This window comes from Phialemonium atrogriseum, assembly GCF_030411735.1.
Source record: "Phialemonium atrogriseum strain 8032-3 unplaced genomic scaffold QBC33scaffold_18, whole genome shotgun sequence".
In the NCBI taxonomy this organism is placed as follows: domain Eukaryota; kingdom Fungi; phylum Ascomycota; class Sordariomycetes; order Cephalothecales; family Cephalothecaceae; genus Phialemonium; species Phialemonium atrogriseum.
This window is the reverse complement of record NW_026848155.1, coordinates 383,848-396,802: the sequence shown is the minus strand read 5'-3', so window position 1 is coordinate 396,802 and position 12,955 is coordinate 383,848. Positions and strand designations below refer to the sequence as shown.

At 55.7% G+C, this 12,955-nt stretch overlaps 4 protein-coding genes across 4 annotated transcripts; 3 read left to right on the top strand and 1 right to left on the bottom strand.

Annotated features, from left to right (window-relative positions):
- Positions 1-27: 27 nt before the first annotated feature.
- Positions 28-938, top strand: QBC33DRAFT_560633 (Snf7-domain-containing protein; the record flags this gene model as incomplete). The annotated part of the gene is made up of 5 exons (XM_060430076.1): positions 28-33; positions 94-308; positions 375-435; positions 493-750; positions 807-938. The coding sequence occupies 5 exons, from the start codon at positions 28-30 to the stop codon at positions 936-938; spliced, it is 672 nt and encodes a 223-aa protein (XP_060281925.1).
- A 726-nt stretch (positions 939-1,664) lies between these two features.
- QBC33DRAFT_579434 (uncharacterized protein) lies at positions 1,665-3,028 on the bottom strand (the record flags this gene model as incomplete). The annotated part of the gene is made up of 3 exons (XM_060431136.1): positions 1,665-1,980; positions 2,045-2,792; positions 2,827-3,028. 3 exons carry the CDS (start codon positions 3,026-3,028, stop codon positions 1,665-1,667), a joined length of 1,266 nt encoding a protein of 421 aa, XP_060281924.1.
- Positions 3,029-3,611: 583 nt separating this feature from the next.
- On the top strand, positions 3,612-6,095 carry QBC33DRAFT_132156 (phosphatase 2C-like domain-containing protein). The gene is made up of 2 exons (XM_060422057.1): positions 3,612-5,404; positions 5,482-6,095. Exons 1-2 carry the CDS (start codon positions 4,025-4,027, stop codon positions 5,956-5,958), a joined length of 1,857 nt encoding a protein of 618 aa, XP_060281923.1. The 5' UTR covers positions 3,612-4,024; the 3' UTR covers positions 5,959-6,095.
- Positions 6,096-8,179: 2,084 nt separating this feature from the next.
- QBC33DRAFT_132029 (uncharacterized protein) lies at positions 8,180-12,895 on the top strand. The gene is made up of 4 exons (XM_060422056.1): positions 8,180-8,397; positions 8,577-8,764; positions 8,877-12,671; positions 12,743-12,895. Exons 1-4 carry the CDS (start codon positions 8,324-8,326, stop codon positions 12,784-12,786), a joined length of 4,101 nt encoding a protein of 1,366 aa, XP_060281922.1. The 5' UTR covers positions 8,180-8,323; the 3' UTR covers positions 12,787-12,895.
- Positions 12,896-12,955: the final 60 nt, after the last annotated feature.

The following is a 12,955-nucleotide window of genomic DNA, read 5'->3' as shown; positions in this document are numbered from 1 at the left end:
GTCTCAACACTATTAGAGACCTCCACAATGAACGTGAGCAGCTTCCCTCTGACGAAGACATATTTCCGGCCGCGGCTGACGCAGCTCTTCTAGATCCTGGAGTGGGCTTTTGGTAAGCGCATGACGCCCGCAGAGCGCCTGCGCAAGAACCAGCGACTTCTCGACAAAGCAATTCGCGAGTTAGACCAGCAACGAGTGAAGCTGGAGAAGCAGGAGAAGTCTCTCATTGCCCAAATTAGGCAGAGCGCCCAGAAGAACCAGCTAGGCGCTTGCAAGATCCAGGCCAAAGACCTAGTCCGCACTCGGAGGTTCGTCATACGCCCCCCAGGAACTGATTATCGACGGGCGGATGTGAACTAACCGCCTCTTTATAGATATGTGGACAAGTTCTATTCAATGCGTTCAACACTGCAACAGATCTCTCTTCGACTACAGGTCCGCAAAGATTGACATCCCTCTCATTTATAGCGCGCTAACACGCCCTCTGTACAGACCTACCGGACGAATGAGCAAATGATGCAAGCGATGAAAGGCGCAACCATGGCGTTGGGCAGCATGAACCGGACGATGAACCTCCCCTCCCTCCAACGGATTGCGATGGAGTTCGAGAGAGAAAACGACATTATGGATCAGAGGCAAGAGATGATGGACGACGCCGTTGATGACGCCATGGATGTTGGAGTAGAGGAAGAAGGGGACGAGGTGGTCGAACAGGTCCTGGAAGAGATTGGGGTTGATCTGAGCCAATCTGTGCGTATATCCCATCCTCGCGCTTTGGCTGCATTTATTTCTAACGTGCAACTTAGCTCGGCGAAACTCCTTCTGGACTGCAAGCGAACACTGCTCCAGAAGCGAAAGTTGCTCAAGCTGTGGGCGGCGGAGGAGGTGACCCTGGTGTTGACGATTTGCAAGCGCGGCTGGATAGTCTCCGTAGATGACACGCAAATATGATCTCAGCGGGGCCTACGATGTGTTTGTTGCAGCGTTTAGGAGCAGGTTTCGACGGACATGGCTTTGTCTTGTGTGTTTGAGGATAAAGTTGTAGTGGCTGGCACTGGCTTTGCGCTTTGGGGGGGGGGGGCGGTGATTTACGGGTCATCCATATCATGTTAGGTCAGGAGTTATAGGTTGAACATAGAAGATAATGGACATTGCATTGCCGAAATGGGGCATGGAAAGATATTTAGAAACCGGCCGTCTCAAGTCTTCTTGAAACCATTGTGTGTGAAGGCAGGCATTATCGAGGAGGTAGTCGGCGAGAATCTGCCTCAGGATATCTTTGCTGAGTTTGAGGAGGAGGCTGCCGAAGCGAGGTTGACAAGGTACAAGGGAAGATCCTTTAAGGACCACATGGCTACTACTGGGAAGCTGCCTACTGCTTCGATCGCCCAAAAACCTATCGCTACAACCCTCAGCAGGAAGAAGACAAGGATGAGGAGGATAACGAGGCGATAATGGACCAGATACGATACAGACTGGAAGCCTTAAGGAGCTAGGCTATTTGCTGGCCTTTTTTTGTCGTCTATTTTCCTCTTTTACTTTCGTTTATCTCTTTCCTTAGCACTGTTATAAAGTAATGAAGTGGTGGTTTTACAGTCTTAGCTTGCTATTGGTTTTCTAGAATCTCCTGTAATATCAATCTGATCTCCTTACGAAAGGATCCCCTATCCTGCAACACCACTAGTACACAATCCACCTGTGCGCAGAATCCTCATCTGGCCCAGCTCCTTAATGGCCTCAACCCGCCGCCGATCCCACAACGCGAACCCGGCGGCCCTCCACAGCTTCAAGGAAATAAAGCGCGCCTCGGACGCCTCCTTCCCGTTCACCATAAGCGTCCCAGGACTGCAATGAAGCCCCTCTCCAAACCAGTTCAGGTAGCGCCTGTCTAGCGCGTCTACCCAGCCGAAGGGAGGCAGGTCCACCGCATCCCCAACATAATCGACAGTTGCGCTGCTGCTGCCTTCCTCTTGCTGCTGCCTTCCTCTTGCTGCTGCCTTCCTCTTGCTGCTGCGTGCTTTTGTCCCTTGCCGGGTCTGGGAACATGTCAAACCGGTAGGCCTGCCAGGCAAAGCAAAGACAAGGCAGTAGATACCGCTGTACAAAGTGGCAGTATGCTGGCGCATCGAGGACCTCTCGGTGCCTTAGCCGCGGCAGCGACGGCAGAGCGTGGATTGCGGCATCTGCAAGGCTTGGGTGCTCCCGCATGTATTGCACTAGGTGGTCCACGTGCGAGAAGATATCGCCAAACTCGGCCTCGCCAATCGGCCGCACCATCACCAGGCTGGGCGGGCCTGCGGACGCCACCAGAGCCGCCGTGGCCTCCTCCTCTCCGGCAAGGCAGAGCGCTGCGCATAGCCGCGTGACAAAGTAGTCGGCATGGTCAACCTGCTGTAGCTCCCAGGGCTCAAAGGCGGCAAAGAGGCCAAGGCGCACACCCTGGTGGTTGCTGATGTTGCTAATGGCAGCTGCGTCCTGGTTCATCCACTGGGGTTCGCGAGTTGTTGGAGCCCAGGCGTTGCAGACGATCTGGCGCCGGTAAAAGGCCCGCAGCACCCGCAGACGCTCTGCGCGTGAAGGTGGCGCAGTACCTGCCTCCTCGCTGCCAAATAAGCGCTGCTGCGCTGCGATGTAAGTGCTGGCGAGGAAATTCATCTTGTAGAATGTGCGGCAGAGTTTGGTCAGCTCTGCAACGCTTGGGACAGCATTATCTCCCTCATAGCGGCTGCTGTTTAACATGTCCTTGTAGATGCCAGCCGCGGTATGGATCCTGTCCCAATACCCCATCCGGTCTTCCGGGGGGCCAGGGTCTGCGTAAGGAAATACGCGCAGGAACTGTCAAGACTGGGCCAAGCTCATTCTGCAGGACGCGGAAAATGACAGGCCCTTTTCGCCTCTCAAAGAGCCGATAGATGTAGCGGAAGGTGGTGATGAAGTCAAGGTCGCGTATCGAGTGCAACTCGGAAAAAACATTGTCAACAAGCTCAGGCGCAAGAGCGCCTAGGTAGCAAGGTTTGTCGTGAGGCATCTGAGGATATCTCGCTGGTGGCATAACTTGCCCAGGCACCCCTGTGGAATATCGGGCTCCAAAGCTGCCGGAGATAGATGCCCGAAGCCGCCGATGCGGGCGTGAATCCTCCAAAAACGTGTAGGTACCTAACCCCAGCGCTAAATCCAGCGTGACCTCTTAACCCCATTCCCCAAACATCCGGTGCGTCACCCCTCGCTCTCTGCCAAGTTCACATCTCTTGTGATACTCTGAATAACTGACAACACACACAAAGTCCCGTCCAAGACCCGTCCCTTTCTTTACTGCCATTTTAGAGCCCGTGTGCCCTTTCAAGGATCGATGCCCCCGACAGTTTGACAGTTTGCCAGGTACGTACGTGGGGGCCTTCCTCCCGTTGTCGTCCCCAGTTGCCCCAAGCCAAGGCTACACTTGCCCGCCGGCGCCATCGTCATTGGCCAAGCCCAACCTGCCCACCCGGAGCCTCACTCTCTGGTCGACATTGTCCCGTTTCAGCATACCAGCAGCGGCTCTTGTTTGCTTGCACCGTCATTGTGGCTTCAGGCACTGCCATTGTATCCTCTGTCTGCCTCTGCTGCCCCTCCCCAGCTCTCCCGAAACCCTAGTATTACATCATTCTAATCAATCACAAGACCCCTCGTCACCTAGACCCGCCATCCCGACCTACTAGCTGCTTCCCCATCCTGACTTGCCTCCACACTTGCTGTTCCTCAAGCGCATGCACTTCTGCTCTGCAACCACCTGATAAATACCACGCGGGATCTGCTTGCCGACTAGCGATAGAAACGCAATCATCGAGCCAGACCGACGAAGCGATAGATACCCCTACCCCTTCCTCCGCCCACAGCCACCGACGAATATCCCCACAACCTTCCTAACCCGTCGTACCCCTCACGAAACTTTATCAACCTCCCCACTTACCTCCATCCCACATTCACCAACCTGGCAGGCCACAAGCGTCGCAGTCTCTCCTCGCAAGGAGGCCTATTGAATAGGATGTTTGGTGGCGGCTCGAGCTCTTCGGTTTCAAAGCCCGAGAACTCTTCGTCCTCCGACGCCAGCACTAGCCAGAAAGAAAAGGTTGGCAGTAAGTCGCCGTCGCCTGATGCTAACGCCGCATCCAGCTCCGGCGGAGCTTCTCCGACGCCCGTAAAGACTACCAACCAAGCTGGCAGCGGGGAGAAACGCAGTGGCAATGGCAGCCCGCCGAGCTCGGGAACCTTGGCGGAACAGAAGAAGCGCCGGAGCAGTGGGGTGAGCGGCAGAGCCAGCAGCCTGATAGCCCAAGCTAAGAATACGCTCTTTACGCAGGTTGGGAATCGTACCAACAACACTGAACCGGCCTCCGAGTCCAAGACGGCGAACCCGAGTCCTCTGCAAAAGCTCGGCAAGCAGGATCAGGCACTCGCAGTACCCCAAGGGCAACACAACAATGCCGCTGGGGAGTCTCTCCCCGGTCCCAGATCGACGTTCCGTGTCGGTGTTTGGGAAGATCGGAATAAGAAGTGCAGGCGGACTATGGAAGATACTCACGCCTTCCTCTACAATTTCCTTCACACCCCTGCTCCGGCGCTAGGTGCTGAGACCGGAAACCAGAAGTCTCAAAAGTCTGCCAACGATCCCAGCAAGCCTCCTCAGAGTGGCGGTGTTCCTAAGAGTGGCGGTGTTCCTACCCCGGACATGGTAGAGACGGACAATGGCTACTTTGCTATCTTCGATGGACACGCTGGGACATTTGCTGCAGATTGGTGTGGGAAGAAACTGCACATAGTCTTGGAGGAGATCATCAGGAAAAACCCGAACCTGCCCATTCCTGAGCTACTCGATCAGACCTTCACATCAGTCGACACACAGTTGGAGAAGCTGCCGCTCAAGAATAGCGGCTGCACAGCTGCCATTGCTGTCCTGCGCTGGGAGGATCGGGTTCCAAGCAATTTCTCGGCGACTGGCTCTCAGGCCATCGCGCCAGCTATTGCAAAGGCCGCGGAGGAGGCTTCCAGATCGAAAGACATCGAGGCCCCCGACGCCTCAAATTCTGCTGCCAATCCAGAGGTAACTCACTCGAGATTAAGAACCGCCGCAACGAGACAGCGCGTCCTCTACACGGCGAACGTTGGCGATGCCCGCATCATTCTCTGCCGCTCGGGGAAGGCCCTTCGTTTGTCATACGACCATAAGGGGAGCGACGAGAATGAGGGCAAGCGCATAACTAATGCGGGCGGCTTGATCTTGAACAACCGCGTCAATGGTGTACTCGCCGTAACGAGAGCTCTGGGGGATTCGTACATGAAGGATCTCGTCACTGGACACCCGTACACGACAGAGACTGTCATTCAGCCTGAGCTGGATGAGTTCATCATCATTGCTTGTGACGGCGTACGTGCCCCCAACCAAAGCCCCACTCCCCACTCTCCCGGGGCGTCTAGACTGCCTTGAAGCTAACCGTTCAATAGCTATGGGATGTTTGCTCTGACCAGGAGGCCGTCGACCTCGTCCGAAACATCCAGGACCCCAGTCCGGCCGCCAAATTGCTCGTTGACCACGCGCTAGCTCGCTTCAGCACTGACAACCTGTCGTGCATGATTGTGCGATTTGATAAGCAGGCCCTGCTTGAGAACCAGAACAACAGAGACAACCCAATCGGCGTGGAAGGCGACTCAGCAGCTAGATCGGGTCATGTGAGCGAGGCGGACAAGATCGTCATCTCGACAAAGCAGAAGATTGCGGAAGGCGGAGCGCCGGCTGTCGGCATCTCGGCTACCAACAGCGGTCGTGGCCATGACTCTGTCCCCACCGAGGGCGGGGATGCGTCTTTCGTCCCGACCATGATTGAGGGATCTGTGGAAGAAGAACCAAGTTCGATCGACGATTCTCCGGAAGTGACACCCGGCGTCGCCGTCCCCGAGGTGACCATGGGCTCCCCGAAGTAGCTGGCCCAATTCAGGATAGCCAGAACCTTTTGCAGCTGTACCGTTGTCAGCTTTGCTACGTGGTGTGTCCGGGGATCAGCGGAGGACAAAAATTCCAGCCGTGTGACTCGATATGTTCCACGACCAATCCTCGGAGTTTCTGAGGAAATTGAAGGCGGGGAAGGGGGGAATCGTTTTTTACTAGTCTTAAGAATTCAGCAATGGTATAGTCGGAGATCGAAGTGGTGTTACTCCGACCAGACTAGTTATCCAGAGAAGCAAGCGTCGATGTTGGCTAAGGCATCATGCCTTGCAGACCGGGTGGGTGGCCGGCCTGGTGGTGGACGGCGCAATGACTGGAGCCGGAGCCGGAGCTGGAATGAAATACAAATATGTAGCGGTTATTGTTCGTCATGGTATTGGGTGATTTGGAAGTCCAGGGGCTCCCTGGGTTGTTGTTGTTGTTGTTGTTGTTGTTGTTGTATTGGCCGTCAACCTGTAAGATAGGACTCATTGTGATATTGAGGCAATGCCGCGGACGGAGCATAGGTATGGAATAGACAGCTGGTGGAAACTCGCTGCTATCAAACAAGTCTGGGAGGCAGAATACGAAGCGACTTTTTTTCTTTCTTTTCTCATCGTTGTTGAACCAAAGCATATTCTCCTGGGATGACTACCTACATATTCTACCCAAATATCCTACCCAATTCCCCCTACGTGCATCGTCGATCTCGACCGTGATAGTTGCCGAAGGGGTCCGCGGGGGACGTTGCGCTAATGCCAATTCTTGGCGATTCGGCCACGGGCCACGGGCTCGTCAAAGGACGCGATGTGGGGCCAGTGAGAAGGGGTGGGCAGCTCGCAAGAAGAGGTGTGGTTACACGGACGGGTGAGTCGAAGGCTCTGATGACATGCCTAAAGCCCTACACATGGGCAACTACCACGAACCCAGGCAGTTTCTGTGGTACTGCAGCTGCACGATGCAGAGCAATGGCCTTCGATTCCAGCAAGCAACAAGAAAATACGTACTACTCTGCACCGAGGACGAATGGCGGATCGAGAAGGTGCGCTAGTGTATGGGTCAAAGCGGCCAGATCGAACTGAGTATCAGAGTATCTGCTGCACAGCACCTCGTGGCGATTCTGCCGGGACGCTTTGGCCCCAGCTAGGAATGTGCATGCAGAGGAAAAGGAAAAGAGTAGAGTAGAGAGAGCACAAGAGAAGAAAAAGGCGGCGGCGGCGGCGGATCGGGTCGACACGAGCGAGGCGCCTTCCCGACATATGTTTTAATGATCTGTCTACTGCGTAGACCTCGTTTCCCCGAGGTGCCCGTTGCCGCCAATGAGGAGTGTGTTCGCGTGAGACGTTTCACGAAACCTTATATAAAGTTGGAGCTCGAACGCCGCCCCCCTCCCCCCCCCCCCCTCCATCCAACCGGGAAGAACGGTAACTGGCAGCGAATTCCAGTCCCGAATTTGGGGACACCAGTCCCTCTTCGTTTCTGAGGCAGGTTTCGGGGGAATTGAGGCGGCCCAGGCAAGGGGTGACCGACCGACAGAACAATTTGGAGCCAGCTGCCAAAGTTTGAAGGTGCCGCCTCAACCCCTGCCGGTCCCCCTTGCCCTCCTTTGCTCCCCTTGCACACTAATATCCACCATGCAATCAGTCCTCCCCCCCTGCTGGCGCTGTGTCATTGGTAGGGGGACGTTGAATGGAGTGAATGGGGGGAATGGGGTTTCCAGAAGATCGTTCAGGGATTAATAAAATAACTCCCGTTCTTCTGCAACGCCTCGGCGCTCCCTCCTCCCTTCTTGAACCAGATAATGCTTTCCTTCGTTTGATCCCGCTGTAGTGTCTCTTCGGTTTCCGATTCACCTTCAGTCTATTTCCCCGCCATCCTTGTCTCATCTCATTTTCATTTGTTTTAGCTGATTTTGCCTTCTTTCTGCAGTGGGAAGCCCGAAACCCGGGTTCCTGCACAGGTTCAGTGGCCGACCGTACCTCCCGAGCCTCGAGCCTTCCGAACCAGCAGCCCAGGTACCCGCCGTGCCCAGAGGTCCTTCCGAAGCTGCTCTTGCCTATGCCATTGCTCGACATATTGCAGCACAACACCAGTCTCTACGTGCTTGGGTGGTGACGCTGGAATAAACCCTTCTCATTCGCTCCAGCTTTGCACGGGTTATATCCATGTTATCGCCTTGCCCGACCTACTCGTCTCTGCCGCCGGCCGATTCGATCGGTACATCTGACCTTCTTCGGCCTTGGCCCCTGAAATTGGCCATCGCGGGCGTGTTCTAGCTGGCCTCAACATTTACCCACCACAATCTCCCATTTCAACCCGTGGTCGCAAAAGTAGAGACCAAAACGGAAAGGGGGACCTGCGGAGATGTCGCTGAATGGCTTGGACGATCCAAAGGTCAAGGAAGCGCACGAGACCGCTGTCGCGGAACCTGGAGGATGGTATGCCCTTTTTGCTCTTTTTGATCTCGGTACCGCGCCGCGCCGTGCATATTTCCGGCCTACCCTCAACCAGGCTCTCAGCCCATCAACGCATCTTATCTTTCCTCAATTGAACTTTCTCTGTCCCGTGTTCCGTGTCGATCTCAAACACCTGGCTGATGTTCCGTTTCTTGAAACAGGTTCCTCCTCAAGTACTCCAGTCGCGATGAGGTGGAGCTTCTCGGGCGCGGGAATGGTGGCATCGTCGAAATTCGCAATAGCATCGCTCAATATGACGAGTCCTCGCCACTATATGGGTTCCTGAGATACAGGAGGAGAAATGTTGTCATCAAATACCTACCAGAGGACTGTTCTAGGCTCATCCAAGGTATGTCTTAACGGCCCTCGTCCTTGGCTTCGCTCCCTTTTAGCTCCGGCGAGCCTGCCTTGTTTCTGAACAATAGGGACATGGATCAATGCTGACTCGTCCACGACTCTAGCACGAGTGGCTGTTCACTTCAACTCTGTCTGTGACAGGTTCTCGCCCCACGATACCACCTTCGCCATTTCTACCTCCAAGGAGCTCAAAGATACCAAGCTCTCCGCGGCTTGCTCCTTGCACACAGCTTCTGGCTCAACATCATCCTCGACAAGTTCCCTCCGTCGGAGGCGTTTGATGGAAATTACAGAAGAGGAAGAAGAGGAGCAGAGAGAAAAGAAAAGGCAATCTACCGTGAAAGAAGAAGAGCGCCCAAAAACCCCGGGCCCCGACACCACCTCGCCTCCTGCCGGCTCGCCGTCCTCGCCGCCTCCTGTCACCCTCAATTCAGATTTTGCGACCACTCTTGCAGCTTCTAACTTCGCTACCACCACTGAGCCCCACACCTTTACGGGTGTTCCTCGCCCGAGCTCGCCAGCCAAATCCTTCGATGACGCTACGCGGCGACAGTCTTATTATCCGGCTCGACCTGACCTATACAGCTACTCGTCCTATACATACGGCAAGCCGAAAGTAAAGCTCGGCCCTCGGCCTTCACTAGACGTGGGCGGGAGACCACGGACTTCGGCCGGGACCGACAACTTTAGGCCCGTTGCGACTATGCCAACCGGGCTGAAGCTGTCAAAGGGCTCAAGAAAGGGAAGGTCTCAGGATAAGACCCTTGACGAGGCGGAGTCGCCTCCAATCAAAGAGGAGACGACAGACACGCTGGAAATCGCCTTTCTGTCTTCATCCATTCCCGAGAACCGTTCACTCGGGTCTGGTTTTGAGCTCACTAGGCCGCACACAAGTGGCGGGGGAGTGCCATCGCTCAGCTCGTCTGCAGCGATGAAGTCAAATATGCCGAGCCTTCCCAGTCTATCAACGAAGCTGAACACCATGAGCCCCGAAAAGGCACGCCTGATGAAAGCCAAGAAATTGAGGGAGATGAAGAAGATGAATTTGCCACAGTCAGGCAGCCCTGCCGCCGAGGGCCCTGCTGAGCCTAGCATACCAGGGCTACCGGTGGACGGAAAGACTGAGGCTGCAACTGCAGACACTATGGCCGACCAGGAGGAACTTGTGGCGAAGAACGACGGCGACGCGGATAGCCGACTGTCAATGTCGAATGCTGATTCAGGTGTTGCCATTGATGCGCCGAATGACCATGGTTCGGTAGATACCCGGATGGATTCACATCCAACTTCCCCGATTGCATCGTCGTCGGACATTGGCGATTCGACCAAGGCATCTTCGTTGTCCGAAACTACCGACGAGACACTTCAGGTCGACCACGAGCAGAAGGACTCCTACACCGACATTGATGGCAATGAGGATCGCGAGACCGAGATTGCCTCGGCCGACCAGACTTCCAATGAACCTGAGGACGACGGTGCCGACCAGCGGCTACCGACGGAGAACCAGGTGGATGAAACAGAGGCCTCGGTGTGTGAAGACAAGACCATGCAGGCCGACGAGGAAGTCGAGGACGAAGAAGTTGAGGTGAAGAAGGGGGAACCGGCGACCCAGAGCGCTGCCATACCTATTTCCAAATTCGCCTCAGTGTCGTCTTCCCAAGTTGCTGAGACCGAAGTGATTGAGGATGTGGGCTCGACCGAACCGCCAACAAAGGTGGACTGCACCTCTACGTCGGGAGACGGAATTGTCAACGGAGAATCACTAGACTCATCTAACTCTCCGCGATTCGCAATTCCGCTTTCGAGGTTTTCGACTCAAGAAACCAGGCCTCCAAGTGGGACAACCCCCAGCCCTGTACCAGCCATTATCACCCCGTTGCCAGAGGCCGAGCAAGAGGGTCCGGCCCAGGAGAGCAAATGGGCCAAAGAAAAGGGGACTAGCGAGGCTGATGAGACGGCGTCTATCGAGACCAGGCGTTCCAAGCGAAAGGTCCTTGTCGACCCTATTCGCACCGACCTTCCGGAGAGAACCCACTCCGAGGCCAACCTGTCCGATGACGACGACTTGATGGACGAGCTGCAGTCAGCGACTTTGCAACAGGCACAGCCAATGACTGTCTCGAAGTCTCCCATCACATCAGTCTTCCCCGGTCCGTCGCCTCAGCAACCTACCGCCGACCTTGATAGCATTACAGTCGCTTCACAACCGCTGAGAGCGGTATCGAACCCGCTCCGAACCCCCCTACTGACGCCGCCGGATTTGTCCAGCAGTTCAGCCCGGGCCGTCTCATCAGGCGCGGCATTCTTGCACAAGATCACCCAGCAGTCCTCATCCAACGATCTGCGACCGAAGACGCCCAAGATTGGCTCGAGCATCTCTCAGCGAATCAAGGCGTTGGAGATGCTGTCTGGGAGCGCGGCGTCAGGTGATTCGGCCAGTAAGGATCGGACATCGTCGTCATTCTTCTCGGTCCGCAAAACCAGCATTCGCGAGCCGTCGAGATCACCGTCTGTTGTTGAGCGAGCTAGCTCTATGAAACGGGGGACAACCCCTTCACCCCCGCACTCGCAAGAATCCTCCCCCGATACAGCAAGGCCAACACGTTGTGACCGGTCTGGCTCCATGGCCAGTCGACTGTCCATATTCGAGGGCGGCAGCGTGCCCCGCGGCCGGCCCGAGTCGATTCAGGTCACCGCTCGGATAGTTCGCGATCCCTCGCAGCCGTTCCCGAAAGTCCCCGAGCTCAAGGCTGACGCCACTGCGTTTGGCTACCTCGAGCTGAGGCAGTCACCTCTGGTCGTGGACCATCAAAGGGCAGACCACGCTGCTTTCCCGACACAGCGTGAAGGGGGGGTTCAGGCTGAGGGTAGGCAATCCCTGCTCGAACGACGGTTGTCTAAAGATCGTCGGTCACAATCTCAAGACCGAGTTGCTGAGAGTACGAAGAACGATCTCCAGGACGAGACAGAACCAATCAACCGCCCACGGAGACGGTCGTCTCTGACGATAGTTAAGGACTTCATCAAGGATCGCCGCGACTCTCTGCTTGGTGCAAGGTCTCCTTCCACTGATAACCTCCACCTCAACCTCCACCAGCCTTCGGGAAACCTTGCGTCCCCAGCAGTCCTCACGCCTTCGCGCTCTCCCTCGCGGCCCCCATCTGTCCATCAGAACTCGATATTTCCTCGCCGGCTCAGCATCAGCAGTCGGCGATCCTCCGTCGACCAAAAAAGCCCCGCTCTCCCCACGGCCGGTCTCTCCACTGGCCCCCTCTCCCCGTCCTTGATGACAGAAGCAAGCGGCGAGTCAGACGGTGATGACAACAGGAGATTCGGATCCGGGTCGTCGACGGGCGCTACAAGCCCCAACCCGGGGGCCAAGGGAAACCGTGCCTCTCGGTTCATGCGTCGTCTGTCGAACTCTCTAAGCTCGAGCCGTAAAAACGTAACGCCATCCATCTCCCCCACCGTCACGGAGGAGGACGATGCCGAGGTTGCAGCACAGAGCGGAGAAATGGTCCCTCCGTCCAGGGGCAGCCTGGCCACGGGATACCTGCCGCCTTCTATCGTGTCATACTTGGGTGACGTCAACGTGCAGTTCCCCGACAACTTGCTCTGGAAGCGCCGGACCATGTGTCTTGACAGCCAGGGATTCCTTATTCTGAGCACCGTGCAAGGAGTGTCACCTACCGTATCAGCGGCAGCCGCTGGGGCGGGAAGGGATAGGCACCTTCAGGCCGGTGCCATAAAGAGATATCACCTCAGCGATTTCCGGGCGCCCTATACGCCCGAGATGGAAGTCCAGGAACTGCCCAATAGTGTCGTCTTGGATTTCGTCGATGGGAGCGGCCTGCAGATCGCCTGTGAGGATCGTGCGGGACAATTAAATGTGCTGCATAGTGAGTTCTGCACCTATTTTCTCTGTTCCTCATCCTTGACATTCTCGACAATACGCTAACGTACCCAACAGTCCTCCAAGACGCTCACCAGAACCATGACTCGTTTGGACTGTAAAGGAGGCTCCTTGTTCGTCTTGACTCGTACATACGTCTCTTATCGCCCAGCTTCTTCGATTCCTCAACCCCTCTCCCGGGGCCCCCACGAGTCTTGAACCAATTATTGCGTTCGGGATTTGGAACAAACAACCCCTGACAGATGTCTCCTTGCAAATTACCTGTTTTTT